The sequence below is a fragment of the Diceros bicornis genome, chromosome 11 (assembly GCF_020826845.1).
Source record: "Diceros bicornis minor isolate mBicDic1 chromosome 11, mDicBic1.mat.cur, whole genome shotgun sequence".
In the NCBI taxonomy this organism is placed as follows: Eukaryota; Metazoa; Chordata; class Mammalia; order Perissodactyla; family Rhinocerotidae; genus Diceros; species Diceros bicornis.
In genome coordinates this window covers 5,364,391-5,385,755 of record NC_080750.1, presented here as the reverse complement: position 1 = coordinate 5,385,755, position 21,365 = coordinate 5,364,391, and the positions used below count along the sequence as shown (strand labels likewise).

At 43.3% G+C, this 21,365-nt stretch overlaps 1 protein-coding gene across 1 annotated transcript in view; it reads right to left on the bottom strand.

Annotated features, from left to right (window-relative positions):
- Positions 1-216: 216 nt before the first annotated feature.
- EGF (epidermal growth factor) overlaps positions 217-21,365 on the bottom strand; it is a 78,655-nt gene continuing 57,506 nt past the window's right edge. Inside the window, exons 17-24 of the mRNA XM_058549899.1 lie at positions 18,305-18,421; positions 17,485-17,610; positions 14,012-14,134; positions 12,510-12,654; positions 8,572-8,739; positions 5,410-5,527; positions 2,214-2,322; positions 217-419 (exon numbers count right to left, since the gene is read on the bottom strand). Of these exons, the coding sequence (XP_058405882.1) occupies positions 217-419; positions 2,214-2,322; positions 5,410-5,527; positions 8,572-8,739; positions 12,510-12,654; positions 14,012-14,134; positions 17,485-17,610; positions 18,305-18,421 (1,109 nt within the window). The remainder of the gene's footprint in view (positions 420-2,213; positions 2,323-5,409; positions 5,528-8,571; positions 8,740-12,509; positions 12,655-14,011; positions 14,135-17,484; positions 17,611-18,304; positions 18,422-21,365) is intronic.

Below are 21,365 nucleotides of genomic sequence, written 5' to 3'. Positions count from 1 at the left end.
AGGAAGACACAAGAGCACAACCCATATTTGCCTCCAGGATGCTGAGTAGGTGATTAGTCACAGAGATGGTAGAACCAAAATTCGTGTTTTTCCTCTACTTTTTGAAACAAAGTGTTATTGTCCATCGATACAGTTTGTTCTTCTTGACCTTCCTTTTAATTCCAGTTTTCACTGAGTCAGCTCCATCTGGTGTGGGGGACCTGGGGCCCTCTGCTGCTATAATGGGTTAGCTGACAGGGGAGAATAAGGCTTCTCAACCCCCACCGCCATGGGCTGTGCCCCACAGCAGGGGAGATGCAAGCTGCACTCCAGTCCCTGGGGACTGGGGCCCTTACCGCTGGACGGTGGAACGCAGCAACCTTGTGGTGTGCCCATAGACCTCTGGGGCTCCTTCCTCCACGATGTCGGTTGCAACGACCCTACACAAAAGAAAAAAGACATTTCAGTATTCACATAATTCACAATGTTCAGCAAGTGAGACCCTAAAAGTAGTGGTCAGAGAGTAGACCTGAAATATGAGACCCAACCCATTTTCAAACCATTCTGGACCCAATTTTTAAGAAATTAAAATAGTCTTTTTGGTTGAGATGATTTAAAGGACTATGCTACCTGACACGGCTCTTTAGCTTTCTCTGTGTACTTTCTTTCTCCCCATCTGGACCATGAATGACTTGAGAACTGAGCTCAGGTTTTAAACACATTTGCATTCCTATCCCCTAGCATGGTGCTCTGCATCTAACCTGCACCAACCGATGCTGGCAGAGGGGGATGAATATGGTTCTATGGATCCACCACTAGTTCAGCCTGGGTTTTATTTTAATGGGTTTTCCAGGAGCAGACAGGGAATTGGCTCAGAGCCAATCTTGGTCTTTTATCTCATCCTTCACTCTACCTGCCTGCCTCCCACCTCTATGCGCCTTTTCACCACCGTCATTTATGAGACAGCAGGACAGGACTGGGGATGTGAGCACTCATATTGGGAGACAGTCATATGAGTGGCCCACAGAGAATGGGGCAAACTGTTTGCAGTACAGGAGTAAAAAGAGAGAGATTCGCACATATTCCTAAGTCCCCAGCTAACTGAGTCCTTGTTCTTTTCTGAGTTTAACCCTACTCTTGTCAAATCATTGTGCTATTGATTATTTCGCAAAATTTCATTCTATGTACCTCTAAAGAGGATTACCTTTGTAACAAAGAATTATGTGCTTTTAGTGCCTCAAGAAAAAGTCGTATGTAACTACAAAATATTCTGTTACTTTCTAATAACGCTACTGACAACAAAAGCCCAAGCAACCTTTGAAAATGCTGAATGTTTTCGTTATCCAGGTAACAATACTGGCAACAGTATATGTATAAAACTATAATATTTGTTGTAGTTTTAATATTCAATTCTTAAGTGTACCTTAATATCCAGGGCCTTCTTCAAATTAGGAAATAAAGTTATATTGAATTTAGGTTACATGGCAACACATGTACGAGAGAGAAATTTAAAGTGAGTTTTTCAAACTATGTTCTCTCTATAAGGAAATCTGAGGAGGATAGTATAGCAATCAGCATATTTATGAAGGGCAAATATCAGAAGATATAAGCGGAGCTGAGGCTCCTCTCATCAGTCGCAGAGGTATGATGCCAGAGGGTATCTAACTCCACTTCTGCCTGAAGCAGATGGAGTTCCAGAAGAGCCCGAGAACCTGGGCTGACTCTCTGGCCCCCCTCCCAGTGGCTTGGCTGGACTTCACAGATGGCCAGGCCTCTGGCTGAGGGCTAGCCCCTGATTAGTATCTCAGGGCTCCCAAGTCCCTAGGAGAACCCCCAGGTCAACTCAAATTCACATAAACTCTTCCTACTAGAACATGGAACACATTTTCTTGGAGCCGGTTACAATTTCACTGGAACTACCTACAGTTACCAATATCGATCCCAAACCCCAAGAATGACCTCAAAACCCAACCTACTTCAAAATAAGGAGTCACTCTGTGTGTGCTTCCTCAAAGCGATCTAGCAGATGGCTATGTGACTAGAGTTTTGAGTGAACGTGGTAACCTCACATAAGACAGGAATCCAGTCCAAATGTATTTCTCTAAAGCTCTATGGTGTTCCAACACAGCCAGCTGCTCACATAGCTTATACAATTTAACCACTGTTTTTGTGCTTAGATGAGACTGATCACACGCAGGAAAACATTCAGGATTCTGGTAAAGATAACCACTCACCGGGCTCCAGGGAGGAAAACCGGCCAACATCTGCTGTCTGGCTGTCGTTGGGGTCCATAGGTTGACTCCCATTCCTGAGGTTTTGGTGTTGTTCCTTTATAACCACAAACTGCAGAGAACAAAAGGAAGAGAGAAGACATTGTTACAACTTATAAACTATCACAACATACATTAAATAAAAGCCTACGGTTCCATCACATTCATCCCACCAAAGGCGAAAGCTGAAAGAAAGACCCTGTCAAATTGCTCTCTCTGGCTCGTGACACATTCCATTTTCAATCAGAAACCTCATGTCACTCTCTGTTAAAGCAACTCAGCACCACCAATGCCCTTAACGAAGACTCTCTTCTAAGTCTGGAATCCCACCTTTTGGGTCACGGATCCCTGGGGGCTACTTTTCACTCTAAGCAATCCAAGGATCCACAAGCGTTCTAAGTATTGTCCACAGGCCAGACAAATAATATTTCATATATGTACGTGCTCCAACTTTTCAAATACGCGTGTGTGTTTAGTTAATAAAATTCATTTACTCATGCTACCAAGTTCTGAGTAATTTGGGCTCATTCATGAGTAATGATAACTAACAGTGCAACTAGTATTTTGCAGGGATTCATGAAATGCTTTTTTTTTTTCTTTTCTGGGAAAGACTCACCCTGAGCTAATATCTGTTGCCAATCTTCCTCTCTCTCTTTTTTTTTTTCCTCCCCAAAGCCCCAGGATGTAGTTGTATGCTCTAATTGTAAGTCCTTCTAGTTCTTCTACGTGAGCCGCTGCCACAGCATGGCTACTGACAGATGGGTGGTGTGGTTCTGCACCCGGGAACTGGACTCAGCCAGCCAAAGCAGAGCATACTGAACTTTAACCGCTAGGCCATCAGGGCTGGTTCGTGAAATGCTTTTTCATGGTTGAACAGCTTGGGCACCAGAATTCTAAAAGCAGGCCCAGAAAACAACATTTCTCTTTGGTCAACAAAACAATTGCTGTTGTCATTTTCTGTATTGTCCACAACAGATTGGGCACTTGCAATGCAGGCTGACCAGGGTTCACTGACTCACATTCACACTAGATAGGTTAAATATTAAAACGGATCCATGAGAAAAGGAAAGAAAAGAAGCGACCCCGTACCCCAGGATAAAGGACACAGTTTGGCGAAGTCCTTCCTTGCCAATCAGTAACCCAGCAGAGGCCTTGCCCCAGGGTCTTGGCTGATTGTGCTCCACAGGTTCAGAAACGGGCCTTCCACAGGAAGGAGCCCATAACTCAGACACACCACGAGGAAAAGGGAACAGAAAAAAACTCTCCTTGCTCATGTTTCTCTTGAGAAAAGTGCAGGAAGGAATAGCGAGTGGAGTCAACTAGGGAGAGAAACGTTGGTAATGGAAGGGTGAATCCTATGAACTTGTGTTTTCATTCTCGTATTTTCTACAACACCTCATGCTTTGCTGCTGCCTCCTCATTAATGGTCTTCCTGCAGCAACATATTGCAAAATCAATACGTGACCCACTGTTTAGGCGCACGTACCCATTACTTCTGGCTCAAGTCAAAATCCAGCCCTCTGCACTGCAAATTTTCCAACTACACGCCTCTCTGCCAGAAGAACACAGGTCCCAGAATTCTGGGCTGAGATGAGGAAGGCGGCTGATGGAACAGACCTGCTTCTGCTGCTCCTCCTCGTGGTCCGGGTGCTCCGCTCCCTCCCACACTCACTGCTGTCTGCGGCAGCAGACAGCGGTCAGGCCAGTTACGACCGTCAGGGGGCTGAGCTGAGCAGCCGCAGGCCTCCCTCCACAGCTTGGAGCCAACAAGCTGCTCATGACTGTGGCAATTGTTTTTGATTTTTTCAAAAAACTAGATACACACAGATTGTGTTTCTCTTTCTCTCTCATGATTTAAATAAGATGAATTAAACTTGCTACCCAAGACCTGAATGAAATACCGTAGAGACAGACAAGTGCAATCTGGGTAATTTGGAAGTCCACAAAGTCATGGGGCCTCAAAGCACTGAGGACATTCTTATAGCAGAGTCCACCCAGAATCACACACTTAATCTCTAGAGACAGAAGGGATCCCAGAGCTCATCTGATCCAAACTCCTTGGTGTCCTGAAGAGGAAACAGGGGTTAAGTGACTTGCTGAAGATTAGACAGCCAATCGTGGGAGGGTAAGGCCAGAATTCACATTTCTTATTTTATTTCCGTATCAAGTTCAACCAAAAAATAAGGACACACTGAATGCCTATAACAGGCAGGGACAGATGATCACCTGGCAGTCGAAAGCGTAGCCACAGGAAAGCTATTCTTTGGGAATGCACGTGAGGTGGAGGCTGGGGAGGGGGAGAAACAATGTGAGAAAGACCCCGAATGTTGCGGTTGCTCCTCCATAGGCTCTCCCTGATAGCCTTTGCGCTATTTGCCCACGAGTTTCAATCCCCCGTGGATCAGCCACACAGTCCAGCCTCTGCCACAACACACACCACAAATAACACCAAGAGCACACACTGAACCCATCAAGTCATCTCTGACAGGGTTCCGGAAACGGAAACTCCAAGTTTCAAGACAGCTTGGCCTGTTCCAAGCTTGTCCTCTGGTGTTCTAAGATCAACTACTGAAGGAGGTGATCTATGAAGCATTTTGAACTTCCCAATCACTACGCTTTTTGGAAAATACATCGGGTTGCGAGATAAAACACAGGACACCCGGTTAAATTTGAATTTAAATTTGAACTTTCAGTATTAGCGTGAATTTAACTAGCTGTATTTTTATTTGCTAAATCTGGCAACTATTTTGCTCCTGACATTTAGGAACTTAAAATGTGTGTGAGAAAAGAAATGTTAAGAAAATTTGGAGCATAATCTTGGGTTTTTAAGACATCTCTCTGAAAGGGATCACCTAAAAATTGGGAAAGACTTCTCCCATATACACAAAACTCTAAGTTACAGGAAGAAACTACATGCCAGAAAAAAAGATTCCATAAATTTCTTGTGCCATTAAATTATGGTACTATTTTAGCCCGTCTGATTATTTTAGGACATGGCTGCTCCATCCCCACCGCCCCTAGGTGGGTTGTTGTGGTGTTGGCTAACATTAACACCAGCTGGAAGCTATAACAGATTCCAGTCTCCCTGAACTCAGGGAAGAATGAGTTCGGGGATTAATATAAAACCAATTTCTTGCTTCCTGTACTTTGGTCGCATTACCCAAGGTTGGGGGCAAGAGGACGTCCCAGCCTCGCTGTCTACAGGCCTGCTGCCGTTCTCATCTCTGCTCGACTCTTCATAGGGGTTCTTTGGATTTTTTGATAGCAGCTTCTGAGTCCTGCAATAAAGCCAAAATGTGAGACAATCTTGAAACAGTAGCCCACTCAGTGATGACCAGGGACAACTACTTCTGCTACTGAAATTTAGGAACTTAAAATGCACGGGAGAGAAGAAATATTAAGAAAACGAGGAGCGTAACTTTGGGTTTTTAAGGCATTCTTTTCTGCAGAACTTTCGACATGATATTTCAGTCTTCCCAAGGTTCTGTGAGATTCATTCATGGACAAATCTAATGAGTACTAACTATATCGCAGGCAGTCCTAGTACTGGGATATAGCACGGAAAACAACAAAATCTCTACCTTAATGGCCTTACAGTTTTGTGGGCAGGGGTGTCTATGAAAAGAGTATCACAGCAATTGTGGGATGCACACTACATTAGCTCCATTTTACAAGTGAAGCCAGTGGGGCTGGGAGACAGCAGCGACTCACCCAAGGCACACAGCGACCAAGGGCAGCCCAGGAGCTGGGTCGTAATGACGCAAGGCCTAGGCTCCTTCCACTGGCCCGCTGCGATCTCCTGCTCAAAGGCATTAGAGGCGAGAACACAAGGAGTGGAAGACTCCAGGGAACACTGTCCCATAGTTGCCAAGCCAGCCAAACAGACTAGGTCTCCTGCCTCCAAATCCAGTTTTATAAATACTTATTTCTTCGACAAACATTAAGCACTCAGTTTGTGCAAGGCATGGTGTCATGCACTGGGGAGAGGGGGGGAAAAGGAGGGAGATCTAGCATTAAGTGGGATCCCTGTCCTCAAAGCAGTAGTCTCCCAGGAGCTGAGAACTCCATGTAATGTGTGGTACGAGGAAATGGTGTGGGTCATTAGCATTTCTAATCAAAGGTGTCGGGGGAAAACTGAAGCAAGTAGCTAATATAAACAGCTGCAAAGTTGCAAAGTTATAGTTTGTGACAGAATACTTCCTGTTGATTTCTTACAAGGGGTTCCTTCCAAGAAATTAAGATTTATGAAGTAATAATATTACAACACTTAAAAAATTATTTAGTTCCCAAATGTTAATCTTTTGAGAGATAACCAAGCGTCAAACACTCAATCTACGCAAAACAGGCCCGGCTGCTACAAGAGAGAAATAACTGATTCTAACTCTTTAAAGAAAAGCACTTAACATGCCCAGCTTAAAACTCAAAGCTAGAGCTGTGTGTACTGGTATACTTCAGCGACATGGCAGTATTCAGACTAGCATTTGTAATGTGATCTCACCAGAATCAATATGACTACGGCAAATGCAGGCAGCACGCAGCTGAAAGTCTGCAGTGGGGTAAGCAGTTCCACCGACCAGAACTGTGAAGAAAATAACTGTAGATTCGTTCAGAAAGAGCTTTACAACTCTGGATGCATTTCAATAAGGAAAAAAAGAAAAAGTTCTGATGAGTGTTCTTTTTGAAGAAATAGTCCTTACCACTTTTGATTTTAGGTATTTGGGGAGTCAGAGGCTTATTTGTGTATAAAGTCTAGAGTCATTTTCCAGCTGAGCCGGTCTTTGAATTCTAAGTCTAAAAGGCCAGCAATCTGCCATTAACTCAGAGCTCAATTCAGAGATCTGAAGAACGCCAATAGAACATAAAACATACTATGTCATAGCCCATAGAATAAGAAAAAATACTTAAAAATTATGGCACACATGAACTTAAATTTCTTGCTTCCATTTTTCTACACTATTTGCCAGGCATCTACTTTTCCCTTGGCATTCTGTCCAAAGGGATCAACTGATGATTATTCAATATTCTTTCCACAAACAAACAAGATGTTAATTGAATACCAGGCTAAAAAGTACAATGGTTACTGATGAACCACTAAATTAAAATTTCAAGTTTGTGCCTGAGAATCCTGTGTCTCAAGACAGAAAAGGGTTTGGAACATGTGACTCTTTGGGGGAAGATTACAGTTCACAGAAAATCATAACAGCACTTATTAAGCCCTATATGCCAGACCTACACTAAACTCCTTATTTAGATTAACTCAAATAATGTCACAATAACTCTTAAGACAAGTACTATTCTTGTCCCCATTTTATAGCAAAGGAGATTAATGAATACAAGGTTAGATAACACGCTTGTTATTTCAACACGCACTGGGATTTGAACCCGTGCACTCTGATTCCAGAGCCCGTGCTCCTCAGCCCTATACTAGGATACAGCAGGGTCTCAGAGGGGCTCATCTTGGATGATGTGCTGAATTCTCCAAAACGCAAGACAGTTGCCACCTGAGCGGTTGTGTAGTACCAGTAAATGTGGTTGGATTTTCATCTGCAGATGGCGGTAGGTATTCTGCACATTCCCAGAGAACTGGGACCTGTTAATTAAGTGGGTCTTAGGTTCTTTGGCCATAAAATGATGAGATTGAATGAGATAATTCAATCAAGTCTCTTTCAGCCCAAAAGTGCTGTGACTCACTGATTTTTGTACAGCACAAACTGTAACAGTGTGTAAAATGCTTTCAATATTGATGACAGTGGAGGATGCTCTCCTACTTTCTAAGAAAATGGAAAATGAGTAAACAATGTGATGCCTCTTCCTTCACCCTAATGTAGTGGAGTTTTTAAATTAAACATATAAACATTATTGTTCCACAGTTTTTAACTTTTAACTTGAAATTATTGAAAACACAAAATCCAAGGACCAGAAACTTCCAAGTTAGGAAAGATACTGATTTTCGTCAACAAAAGTTAATACTTTGTGGGAAATCAACTCAGCGGAAGGCAGCCATGGAAAATGACGGTTATGCAGGCTATTGGGGGAGAAGCATCTGATGCTGAGAGAAAAAAGTAGAATACAAAAATGCGTCACCTTAAATAACAACCCCATCAACCACGCAGGCATGTGGACAAAGACTGGAATGGCCCAAGCTAAAGCAAAACCACTGATGTCTTAGAGCCGTGAAATCCTGGGCCATTTTCTGTTTTCCCCTACTGTGATCCACTTGTAAATGTAATAAGTGTGTAGAAGACACGGGAGGCAGGGGCTCCCCTAGGAGGGGCTGGAAAGAGGTGGCAAGTGGCAAGTGCCAACGGGAAGCCAGGGTCACCTGTGGTAATGAGCCCCCCACAGGCCCAGCAGCAGCAGCAGGACAAGCAGTACCACGCAGATGGCTGCCACGGTGACGTCCCGGGGCCGCCTGTGGCTGGCGTGGCGCAGTTCCCACCACCTCAAGTCTCGATGCTGACAGCGCTCCCCGACGTAGCCAACCACACAGCTGTGACAACACACAAACAGAGGTCACAGTGAGCCCTGGCCAAAAATGCTTCTATTTGTCAGACTCAATATCCAGCCGTCTCTCCACCTCTGCACATCCAGACTCAGCTCTTTTGGAAGCATATGGAAAATCCATCAGGGGCAGTTAAAAGCACTCTGATTTACAAGTTAAAGCAGCCTGGACTTCCCCCTTTGGTCTATTTGCCCTGGAAGTGACGGGGCATTATTTGCATACCGCCTCTATAAGAGGCAGAACATTGATTAAAGATCAATTTCTGTTAGGCTGAAATCCCGCAGAGCCACCTTTAAGACCAACACAAAGCAGCTTTGCCCTAAGAGCCAAGAGTCTTCAAACAAATGTTTGGCCAGATTGCAACGAGTGTAGGTCAAAGGAAGGAAGAACTGGAAGGCAGAGTCCCTCGCTGGAGACCAAGCCATAAAAGAATGTGCGTTGTCTCTGAACAGGAAGCACAGCCCGGTCTGCGGAGGAAAGATTTTTCCCTTTTTTTTTAAATCACCATGGGCCCAAGAGAAAAGGTCTCGGTGGTGACACACAAGCATTTGCTTACTTTCTTCAAGTGGGATAAACTAAACAGAGAGAAAGGAGGAATTCACTGACAGACATCCTGCTGTTTCTTTAGTGAAACTATTACCAGAATTACCAGCGACCAACACACGTTGCGAATCTTCAGATGAAAGTAAATGAGACAAGGCTGCCATCTACTGGGAATGCACACTTCCAGAAACTCTCGGGAGCTTGGGTAGAACAATAGTATTCTGTTATTCTTGGCGAGAGCATCAACTTCTGAAAAATATCCTATGAAACATTTTCTAATGCTCACTTGTTAGGGATTTCTTCCCTTTGGCCTTGGATCAACTATCTATATATCCACACCCCCACCTTATTCCAGAAGGACTTGAAGGAATGAATACACAGAGAACTGGTATCAGTACCCACTGGGGAAGAGGCAGCATGGAAGAGGCATTAGACGAAGCCCCAGAAGATCTAGATTCTAGTCCTAGTTCTCCCTTGAGGGGGTCACAGGAGCTCTGGCGAGACACTTTCAGAGAAAGGAGGGAAAGGAACGAGCACTGGTTAACTGCCTTACGTGTCTGATGCTGCACTAGGCACGTTGACTCATTTTATTTTCACTGGCATATTTCCATTTTACAGATGAGGAAAGTGAGGCTCAAATGGGTTAAGTAATGTGTACCAGGTCACACAGCTAGTGAATAGCAGGTTTGATTCAAATGGTTCTCTGATTTCAGAGCCTGTGTTCTCTCTACTACCCTGGGCTACTTCCAAAAGGGGTTTCAAGCTCTATACACTTCTGAAAAGCTATTCCTCTAGAACTGACCATGCAAGAGATGGCAGGATCTGAGTGTAGGAGACACAAAGGATGACCAAGTAATTCTAGGCTTTCCTGGATACTGTTTTATTTCTAGCTATTGCTGGTTACAGACATTTACTATCAACGCCTAGCAGCCACTTTTGAACTGTTGGATGTTAATGGGCCACACCTCCCATCCTCTCAGAGATTTGAAGGTCTCAAGGAATATACCCAGCACGGGGCAAGAGTCCTGGGGAGCCAAGGCAGGCTGAATATCAGAGCCTCTCTGAGCTTTAGAGGCCCAGAGCAGTCAGCCAGCACTTCACAGGGCGGGCCACACACCACCAGTTCTTTGGGTTATTAATTAGTTCTTCTGTTAAACCAAACAAAACATTTCCTGGCTAAATACATTTCAGTTTCCATGGTCAAATAATTTCAAGAAATTCTGAACTAAATAAAGGTCAACAAGACTTTCTCGCGTGCTGTGGTGTGCCATGAAGCAAGAACTGAAGGCTAGAGGACGCAGCACTTCTCACACTGATTATACCACACAACCTTTCTTCAGAAACATTTCACAGCGCCTGCATTGGGGATCTTGGCTGAAGCAGACCTGCTGGAGAGGTATGGGTTGGTTCAGAGGCAGACCAGATGGATGAGGACCTCTTCTGAGCTCAGGAGGTTGGGGTTTTCTGACCAGGGAACCTCTGAGGAAGACCTTGGGCAAGGACACTCAGTTCTCACACATCCTCTGCATCCTGGGGCAGCCAGGCATTTTCTGTATCTGAGGGCACCTTCCACTGCGTCCAAGCCAGAAAGGAAGAGGGTACTTTATAACCCCACCCACAGCATTAAGAACACTCTGTGTGCAATGATGCCCACGAAATGTTTCTAATAAAAGTCGGACTGGTAAGCACTCTGTCGAGATGTGTTATTATGGAATTTAAAAAATACAAGGCGAAGTCATTGGGCCAGGAGGAGGGAAAGGTTGAATGTTTGATTAAACCACATTTTTATTAAACGTAGGATTCGAAATCAAAGTTATGATCCAGATGAATGGGAACTCTGGTGATATTTCAAATATTGCTTTTGATTAAAAACACTTAAATTGGAGTGTTATCTCCAGCTTAATTGTGATTTTGTAGCAACTCATGTTTAAAACATTATCAGGGGAACACGATACTTTCATCGGGATTTAATGACAGAAAGAAAAGCAGTGTTCTAAAGAGTTCATAAATCATTTAATGAATTGACGCTATCAGGTCCAAATGAAAACAATGTCCTGAATGCAATATGTAACCCTGCAGTACCCTTCGTATTATTATAGTGTCTTTTATAATCCAAAGTTCAAGTATCAGAGAGAAAAACAAACCATGACCTAATAAACTGGGACATTTGTTTTCATAATCTCATTATTTGGGATAATAAGAAACCATGAACAGGTAAAAACAATTTGATTCTTATTATCAAAATCAAAGATGACTATTTTAAGTGCCAGATTTATCTTAGGTTAGAAAATTACAGCATGCTCATATGAAATGAAAGCAGATTTCCACGAGAACTGAGTCAGTTTTGCTAATATTCACGAGTATTTTCATTATCTTTGTCAGGCCAATATGATCTATAATGCAAGGCCACACACTTCGTCATAGAATAAAATTTATTCGGAGACCTATTTATTTTTCGGTATCTATCAATTCCCTCATATTGCCTTCAAAATATGAAAGAATTAAAAGTGAAATTTGACACAAGGCAAGATATGGTGAGTGTGGTTTTATGAAGGTTCAGGGGGAGGTTGTCCTGTGAGCAGGGCAGGAGCGCCTCACAGTTCTGGGGCTTCCTCGACCCTACTTCCTAGGTTGATACTTTGCCCTGTGAAACCATCGTGGGGACAAAAAGGGACAAAGGCAGCAGTGGCTGCAACTAGCAGTTGTTACTAAACAGCAAAAACATAAACGTCAACTATTAGGAAGTGAAGAAAAATTATATATATATTTTTTTACTTTTGAGAATTGAAGGCAAGAAGTCCAGTGTGAATACATATAACACTTTTATAAATTCAGAAACACGTCGTGGATGTCTCCATATATTTGGCAGAAAATAAATCAAAGTTTTAAGGATTCTCTCACAAATCTAAGTTTTTCGACCAGAATGAGAAGTTTAATCCCCAGACTGTACCAGTAGTAACATCAAGTTATTTAAGTAAAAGGGAAAATCACCAATTCCTTAAATTTATATTTAGCACTGGCAGTTAGGGGGCTGGTGTGATGTGCAGGGAGGGCACAATATACACACACACACTTTACATACGTATATTTATATATTTCTCCCTAAGGAAAAACCTAACTATATAAAAACCTCTGCAATATAAACTTGACAAATCAGCTGAAAGTTATGGCCCGCAGCATTGGATCTCTGCACCGTCGGAAGACAGCTGACTTACTTGCACGCGTAGCTGCTGACCGCCTCAAGATACATACACACGCCCCCGTGCAGGCAGTACCCATCGTGGGACGGGGGGCATTCCGCGTAACTGTTTCTCACAGAGTAGCGGCCATCTTCCCTGGGAGGAGAGGGAGGAGTTGAGTCTGGAAGAATCAAAGACATTCCTTTCACTGTCTGGAGTGACAGGTCTTTCAGGTGTCAACATCAGGAACTGGCCTCTGTGAGCGATTTGTGATACAATGTCTTTTATCGACAGGAGGACTAGCAAAGCAACGCCAGTCTCCCTTTCCTAACCAGGCTTGAGCTCGTTCCCCATGACACCCCCCATTCTTTCTTTAGGGTCAGCATTATTTACGTAAAGCATACTGGAGGCAAGTCAAAGAATGCTCAGTCCTAGGACACGGTATGAACCCCAAGTCATTGATCTCATTGTAAAAGCTCATCTTCACCCACAAACACACACTAACTGTGTGAGATGACAGCTAGTTTAAAGAGGGCCTCACTGAACAACAGTATCTGTTATGGCTTATAGACCCCCCACCAACACAGCCCATTACCCCAGTACCCCAGGAGTCTCAAAAACTTCTCTCATGCAACACTTTCTTCTGAAAACCATTTAACTTTTCGGGGGAACCCTCAAGGACAAGACTAGCTACTTTGACATAAAGGAAATGCCACCATAACAGAGGGAAAGCCAAAGGCTAAGTCCCCTTTATTGAAGGGTTCACTGCTCTTTCAAAGGAAAACATCAGGGCGTGTAGCTGACTATATAAACATGAGCAGTCTTCCGATACTTGTAAGATGAGCAAATTATTTGAGAAAATAATGTGCTAGAAAAACAAAGACCTGAGCAAGTGCACAACTTTCCTGTCTTAGGACGTTTCTGCTTGCAGAGCTGAGACAGGCAAACAGCTGGCAGTGACGGGGAAAGAGCCCCCAGTCCTGGTTTCCAGGGTCTATAAAGCCAGCTCCCCTCGTGGGGTGCCGACGTGAGAAGAAGGGGGTTATAGGAAGGGGGTTCAAGAAGCAGGAGCCCATTATTAACATTTAAAAAGAGAGAAAAAAGAGCTGGAGTTCTAATTCAGATCAAGAAATACTGACTTTTTAAAGTAATATTTTAAAATCCTTGAAAGTGACTCAAAATGCTGAGTCCAGACATCCCCCCCGCCGACCTGTCTAGCCCTGCAAGAGTTTTTCCAGCAGCCCCAGAAATCAACATTGCAAATCAAGTTACTGGTTGCATAGTTAAAGAGAACCACCTGTATTCCCACCTTTATTGAATTGTGAGTAATAAAAAAGGATTTATTCCAGATGCTATTAAATTAAGAAAACTTGGACCATTTCACATTCTCAAGCCCAGCATCAATCTAATAGGGAAAGTAAATTCACCAGCCTGATTGAACCGAATGATTTCTAGAATCTCTAATGCAAATACACCAGGGTACAGAATTTTCCGGAATCAAGTCCCTCCCCTTGGCACTAGACCTCCCACCAACCTACCAGGGCAAATCGGTCCAGGTCCAGACAGGCCGCCAGCACACAGGCAGGTGTAGTTGCCCTCTGTATTTGTACAGGTGGAATTTTCCCCACAGATGTGCACGCCCAGTTGGCACTCATCAATATCTGCAAGAAAAAGGGGAATAGGGAGAGAAAAGTGAGGTGCAGAGGAGGAAAGAGGGTCACACAATTGGAGAATCCACCATTCTGGAAGGGGAGCACCTTCAGCTTCTGTCATGCTGCATGTTCTCAGAGCTCTATGCATTTTAGATTCAAAATTTCTCCCATCAGTGTTGGAGAGAGCGATGAAAGGAGTCCCTCGGCTGCAGGCCCATTCAGGTAAACTCCTGGCATGAGGCTGGAGGTTTTCCTACTGCTTGGAAGGACAATAAATTCCCAGCACAAGTAGCTCAGGGGGAGAGTTGGAGATTGGTAAACTGTCTCTAGACAAACATTAGAAGTTCAGATGATATCGAATAAAATATTTTTTCCTTTTTGTCTGTAAGTATAAACTAAGTCATCACTTTCTCTCCCAACTACTCACCTTCTTCTTTCTCAGTTACCAGCATCCTAACATTTGGGTCCTTCCTCTCCGCAGTTTTACATCACTGTAAGAAGAGCAGCATCCCATCTGTCCTCCACTCCTCTCCCCAACACCACTGCAGATTAATCCTCCTGAACCACATCCCCTGTCACTGCACCGCTTGACTCAAATACTGCCAGTGGCTCTCTGTTGCCTAGAGCCGTGCTGCCCAATATGGTAGCCATCGCCTCTGTGAGTACTGAGCACCTGGACTGCAGCTAGCCCACACTGAGACGTGCTGTAAGTGTAAGACACACACCAGAGTTTGAAGACTTAGTTCCAAAATAACAAAGCATGTAAAATATCCCAATAATTTTATATTGGTTATATATTAAAATGTTGATATTTTGGATATATTGGACTAAATAAAACATTATTAAAATTAATTTCACCTGTTTCTTTTTACTTGGTATAATGTGGCTACTAGAAAATTTAAAATTACATACGTGACTGACATTATATTTCTCTTGAACACACAGGTCTAGAGAAGTAAAACCCCAATAACTGACTCTCAGATTCTAGTTACTCACAAATGTAACCCAACCTACCTGTCATGGACTGAAATGTATCCCCCTTCCCCCCAAATTCATATTTTGAAGCCCTGCCCCTCAGGGTGACTATATTTGGAGATAGGGCCCACAAGGAAGTAATTAAGGTTAAATGACGTCTTAAGAGTGGCACCCTGATCCAATAGGATTGGTGTCCTCATAAAGGAAGAGACACCAGAAATCTCTTTCTTTCTCTCTTTCTCTATGAGCCACAGAAGAAAGGCCATGTGAGTACACAGCAAGAGAGTGGCCATCTGGAAGTCAGGAAGAGTCCTCGCCAGGAACCGAATCAGCTAGCTCCTTGATATGGGACTTCTAGCCTCCAGAACTGTGAGAAAATAAATTTCTTTTGTTCAGGCCACCCAGGCTATACAGAGTTTTGTTATGGCAGCCCGAGCAGACTAAGACAGCACCTTAACAGCCTCAGTTTCTGCTTTCCCTCATATACAACCTTCACTTAGTGCTCAATTAGGCTGTACTCTACCCCCAAATAAGACCTGTGACATGTTCATGGCTGGAATGCTCCCACCCGTTCACATTTCTGCCTAAGAAAAACTTACTCATGCCCCAAGTTCCATCCAAAATGACACTTCCTCCATGAAGTCTTTCCCAATTTTCTTCCAGTTCTGAACGTCCATTGTAGTTTTTACTTCTCTTATGATGCATGCCTTTTTTCAACCCTTGTCACAGCTGTACCTCTTTTAGATCATATTCTCCTTGCAAGCAAGGACTGCCTTCATCATCTTGGTGTTCCTCACAGTTCTTAGGACTGTGCATTTGCACTAATAGGGGCCAGTTAAATATTTGTCACATTAAGTTGCTATCCTGAATGGCTTAAATTGAGTCTTTTTTTTTACTGACTTCCTGTTATAATCTCTATGAACTATCACTTTGAGAGCGTGAGAGAGCTTTTCCAAGAAGCAAAAACAAAGATACACTCTTAGCCAAGAAACGCAACTACTCTTAAGAGTAACAACATTTTTATTGTGTTGTTATTAACATGCCAGGCATGGTTCAAAACACTATATCTACATATGTAGGTGAAGAGGGAGGAAAGGAGAAAAGGAGGGGAGGGAGGAGGGAGAGAGGGAAAGGGAGAGGGAGGGGGAGAGGGAGGAGGAGAGGGAGAGAGAGAGACCAGGAACGAGCCCACTGCTTCCATGGGGCCTGAGAACTCCATGTCACAGGCAGGCTGGGCCATGACACCCCGTTGCATGTTTGCTACTGGAAGGAGGGTTAGTAACACAGTGAGAATCCAGAGTCTAATGAGTTTAAACATCCAAGAAAGTAAACCTTCCTTTCTCTTCAAAGTAAATTAAATATAAAGCCTGTTTATTTAAATTATCTATGAGCCTGCTTAATTAGAGCAGTGACATTTTCCTGATTGAGAGCCAAATATGTGCTTAAAGAGAATTTACAGATGTCTGTGGACTCCACAAAACTCATCTGATAAAGGTCTCATTTAAACCAACCAGATCCCGAAAATTGGTAGTTATGACTGATAGTTCATCTTGACTCAACCTGAGGGAGAAAAGCAGTACCATTTTAGTTTCTTATCATGGCATCTGCCTCTCACCGTGAAAAGATTGTTATGTTTTCAGAAGGAAAAGAAAACACTGAAAGAGACATTTTAAAGCCCTGTAAAACTTCGGTTAACCACTTCGCTGGGCAACAACGCTGCAGGCAGGTCTTCACTCGTACGGCGATGCTGTGCTTCTGACAGCTGGAGGCGTACAAGACATCCACTAGGTGAACTCCCCACCCAACACGCCACACCCAGACCTCGGCAGAGTGTGGCGGTTATGAAAGAGGTCTTAATCACTCTTTACTGGTATTGAAACGTCAGTGGCTTGACTCTCCCATCTAGAACTTATCAAGAGCCACCGGATGAGCCCTTCACAGAACCACACCTTCTTTCCTTGACGCACACAGCAGTGATTTCCCACAAACCCACATCAGCTCTGCAGGTCACCACAGTTCAATTGCCAAATTCGGTGACAAAGGAGATGCTGTCCAATTCCCCCCATGGGGGCCCAAGGTATGCAGTATTCATGAGGCATGGTGTCACTCAAACCCCAGAGAAAGAATCAGAAATGCAGAGGGGTGAACAACCTCTGCAGGGTCTTGAAGCTGACTAGCGCGGTAAGAGCACAAGGGCACCAACTTGACTGTTTACCAAGAACTGAAATATGTCAGTTTGAACAGGCCACACAACTCCTTTCTTAGGCTTAACATGTGTGGCGCCCAATTATATCTTGTCTTTCCTCTGCCCACCAGACCCACAGCGTTTCATGATTCTCCAAGGCCGCCTCCACCCTCCTCCCTCAGCACAGGCGCCCTCTTACCAAGACAGTGAACCCCGTCTCCTCGGTAGCCTTCTGAGCACCGGCAAACATAGCCACCTTCAGTGTTGATGCACCGAGAGGAGGTGGGAGGGCAAACCGTGATCCCCATCTCACATTCATCTACATCTGTGGGCAAAATGATGCTGGTGAAATACACAGGCAGGCCTGGTATCAATGAGCATAGCAGGAAAGAATAAGTACAGCCTTACGTACGATCATTCAGCCGTTTACAGGTACTGTTTGCAAATGTAATGCAAACCCTGCATGTCAGACACGAAGTTCACCTCTGAATCAATGTTTACAGATTTCTCACGTGTCCGATTAGCTAAGTATGTGGAAATATATCACATCACGCCAGAGTTTCGGAGCATAAGAACTCAGATTTTTACAGTAATTGCTAACTTAAGATTTTGAGGCTATCAGCATAAAATAGAAAACTATCCAGCATACCTATTTATTAAACTAAAACTTATCACCTAAGCTTTTGGGGAGAAAAGTTGTGCTTTTACTGGAATTGATGAATTTGTAAATTTGACTTGAACTCAAATTCATGATCCCAAAGCTAATTGTAAATTCTTCTCCTTAATGTCAACTGCATATATTATGTAATTTTAACATAAACTCAAGGTACTATAACAATATAGTATATGTTTAATATTTTCTATATATGCCATCCATTATGTTTAGCTAATATTGAGTAATGTATTCAATCCTGCTGATTACATAAATCCCTCTGGAGATTTTGAACCAGGATGAGCTGAGAGAATGTTTCTGGTTCATGATTTTCTAGATATTACGTGTATTTGGTCTTTGCTCTTACCAGAACATAGTTTTCCATCCCCGGCAAATCCTTTGAAACACTGACATGTGGCATCCTCTCCCTCTGAAACACACCGAGCATGTGGATCGCATCCCACAGGACCACAGTCATCGTCACCTGCAAACACCAGGAACCCCATCAGATCATTTCCAGATCTCAGAGGAGAAAACGGGCATTAATGTCCTGGGGTCTACAGACATGCTAGCACTCTCTTTCTCAAGTTATGGGACAGGTTAACCGCCAAATAGAAACATTTTGTTGACCTGAAAGCTATATCTGTATTAAAGGATCTACAAGCCACATGTTTCCGTTTACATGCTCTCAATAAATCTTTAGTCTTAAAGAACTATTTGGTGTTCAAAGGGCCCTATGTGAACTTATTTATAATTTTTTAAAAGCACTTGCAAATTTGAACTATAAAATTGCTAGGAGTAAATGGGCTCAAATTTCAAAACGTTTATTGCTTATTTGAGAATTCCCAACCATTATGACATACAAAAGGGGTCAATATCTTCTCATCCGCCAAAGACACACAGGCTAAGTAGCAAGTAGATCTGTGTGCCAACATGGCAAAGAGATTCAATCATAAATGCAATGAGAAATAAATCAGAAAAAGATTTACGGTCAATTTACTAAAATCATGTTTCATATGTAATGGAATATGCATGTCATAATGAATGTTTATTATCAAGATTTATGCAGTGACTTCCAAACCTCAAGGCACTGTTACAAAGTCATGAACCATACAAACTAAATGCTGTAAATGGATCATTCTATTTCATACTCCATTGAAATGCAAATGCCGCAGGGGACAGGGGTGCATGTTGAGCCCTAAACTTGAGCAAGTATTTTTCCTTTAACTATTCATGTACACAATCATTCTTCAAATGCCTCCTCCCTTTTGGAGTGCGGGATCTCACACAGCACACTAGGCTATAAACTATCATCTGTCTATTCACTGGTAAGTTTGCTCACCTGAGTACAGAAGAGGTAAAGAAGCTCTCCAAACTGGCCCATGAATTACAGAAAGTTAAACGATCTAAGTAGGATTTGGGTGCCACGTGAAGGCAGACGTCCGGTAACTGCGTTTGATCTGCTTAGCTACTTGTGCAAGATTTCTCTTGTGGGAACACATGCCTTTCATGCTTGCTTGGTCATCTCCTGTCACTCGTGACTCTTCAAGATGGATAAGTTCAGACTAAATCAATTATCCATCTGATTCGGCGTTTATTTGTAAGACTAGCTCCCAAATCACAAGGCTGTTTAGAGTGCATGGTGGACAGTATGCAATTACCCAAGACATTTTAAATTACTTGCAGAATTATCTTAAATTGGAATACGATTCAGGATTTATTTGGTAACTTGCAAAGCCCAAGGCAGCTTTGCATAATGAAAAGCAACAGATATGCAGTTGTGGGGGATGGGCCGTAGCCAAAATTCTTTCTGCCACAAACCAGCTCTGGAGGGAAGGACTGCCTGTGCTTCATCTCCCTCTTCTCTAAAACCCAGGTGACAATTTCTGTCCAGTCTACTTCACATGATTGTTGTAAGAACTGGAAGAAACAGTGATTTTGTAAAAAATCCTTTGAGAATTATAAATATTACACATATCTAGATAAGGATGATAAAGAAGAAGAGTATTGTGACAGCCTGAATCAGAAGGAGCCTTATCACACTAGAGAAGACTCTGGGGCCTCTAGTAAAACTAATAAAATTCATTCACTCAGAAGCACCCACTATCTGCCAGGTCCTAATGAGGGCCAAAACCACAGCGGTGGAGAATACAGAGAAGGGCTCTGCTCTCTTGCACAATTAATTATTGAGGTACAGGTGTGATAAGCACAATCCTGAAACAATACCGGCTTCCAGGAGAGCAGAAACAGCTCCCACCTCACCTGGGCAGGAGACGAGGAAAGGCTTTCTGAGCAACAGCATATTAAGCCACAGGATGTGGAGGGGTTAGAAAGACCACCGTGGGCCGAGAAAACCCCACCAGCAAACCAGGCAAGGCCAGGTAAGTGACGCAGGACGTGGAGAGCTGCGGGTGGCAGAGCACGACTCGAGGCTGGGGAGGTGTGGAGGGCTGGTTCCTCTAGGGCCCAGCAGGCCACGTTAAGGATTTTACATTTTATTCATGAATTTAGAAGAATTCACGATTTTAGTAAATTTGACAATGAAACTTTTTACGATTGAATCTCTTTGCCATGTTGCACACACATCTACTTGTTCCACATCAGTCTGTATGTCTTTGGGGAATAAGAATATATTGACCTAAAATCTTATATAGTCTTCAAAGCCTTTTAGCATAGACACTTCGTTGAAATGAAATCTCACTACAAAACATAAGTAAGACCCCTTAGCATAACACAGGTAGAACTAAAACTTTACACATTAAGACAAAATAGAACACAATTCAGGTATGGAAAAATAAGGTAATTTTCACCAAGACAATCAATTCCATCTATTCTGCATGAGGCAGAGTCCAGGCTCCAGGTATGAAGGCAAATGCAGCCTGTTATATATGTATTCCAAATCTTGGCCCTCGCATCTCTTCCCCATCCCACCCATGTGCCTACTGTACTGTCTGTCATTCATCTTGGCCTTTGAGTCCCCCAAACATCAATCTTCAAAACATGCTCTAAGGGGCCAGCCTGGTGGCACAGTGGTTAAGTTCGCATGGTCCGCTTTGGCAGCCCTGGGGTTCATGGGTTCAGATCCCAGGCGCAGACCTACACACCACTCATCAAGCCATGCTGTGGCAGCGTCCCACATACAAAATAGAGGAAGATGGGCACGGATGTTAGCTCAGCAACAATCTTCCTCAAGCAAAAAGAGGAAGATTGGCAACAGATGTTAGCTCAGGGTCAATCTGCCTTACCAAAAAAAAAAAGAAAAAAAAATGCTCTGTGAACCTCTAGGGATCCCTAGGGACTTTGAAGAGGTTCTCTATACTGCTAATTTTTATTTATATTGTTTTATTCTATCATATTGTTTGTCTCCACATCAGACTGTGGCCTTGGGGACTGGGGCTATATTTGGTTCATCATGGTATCCCCAGCAC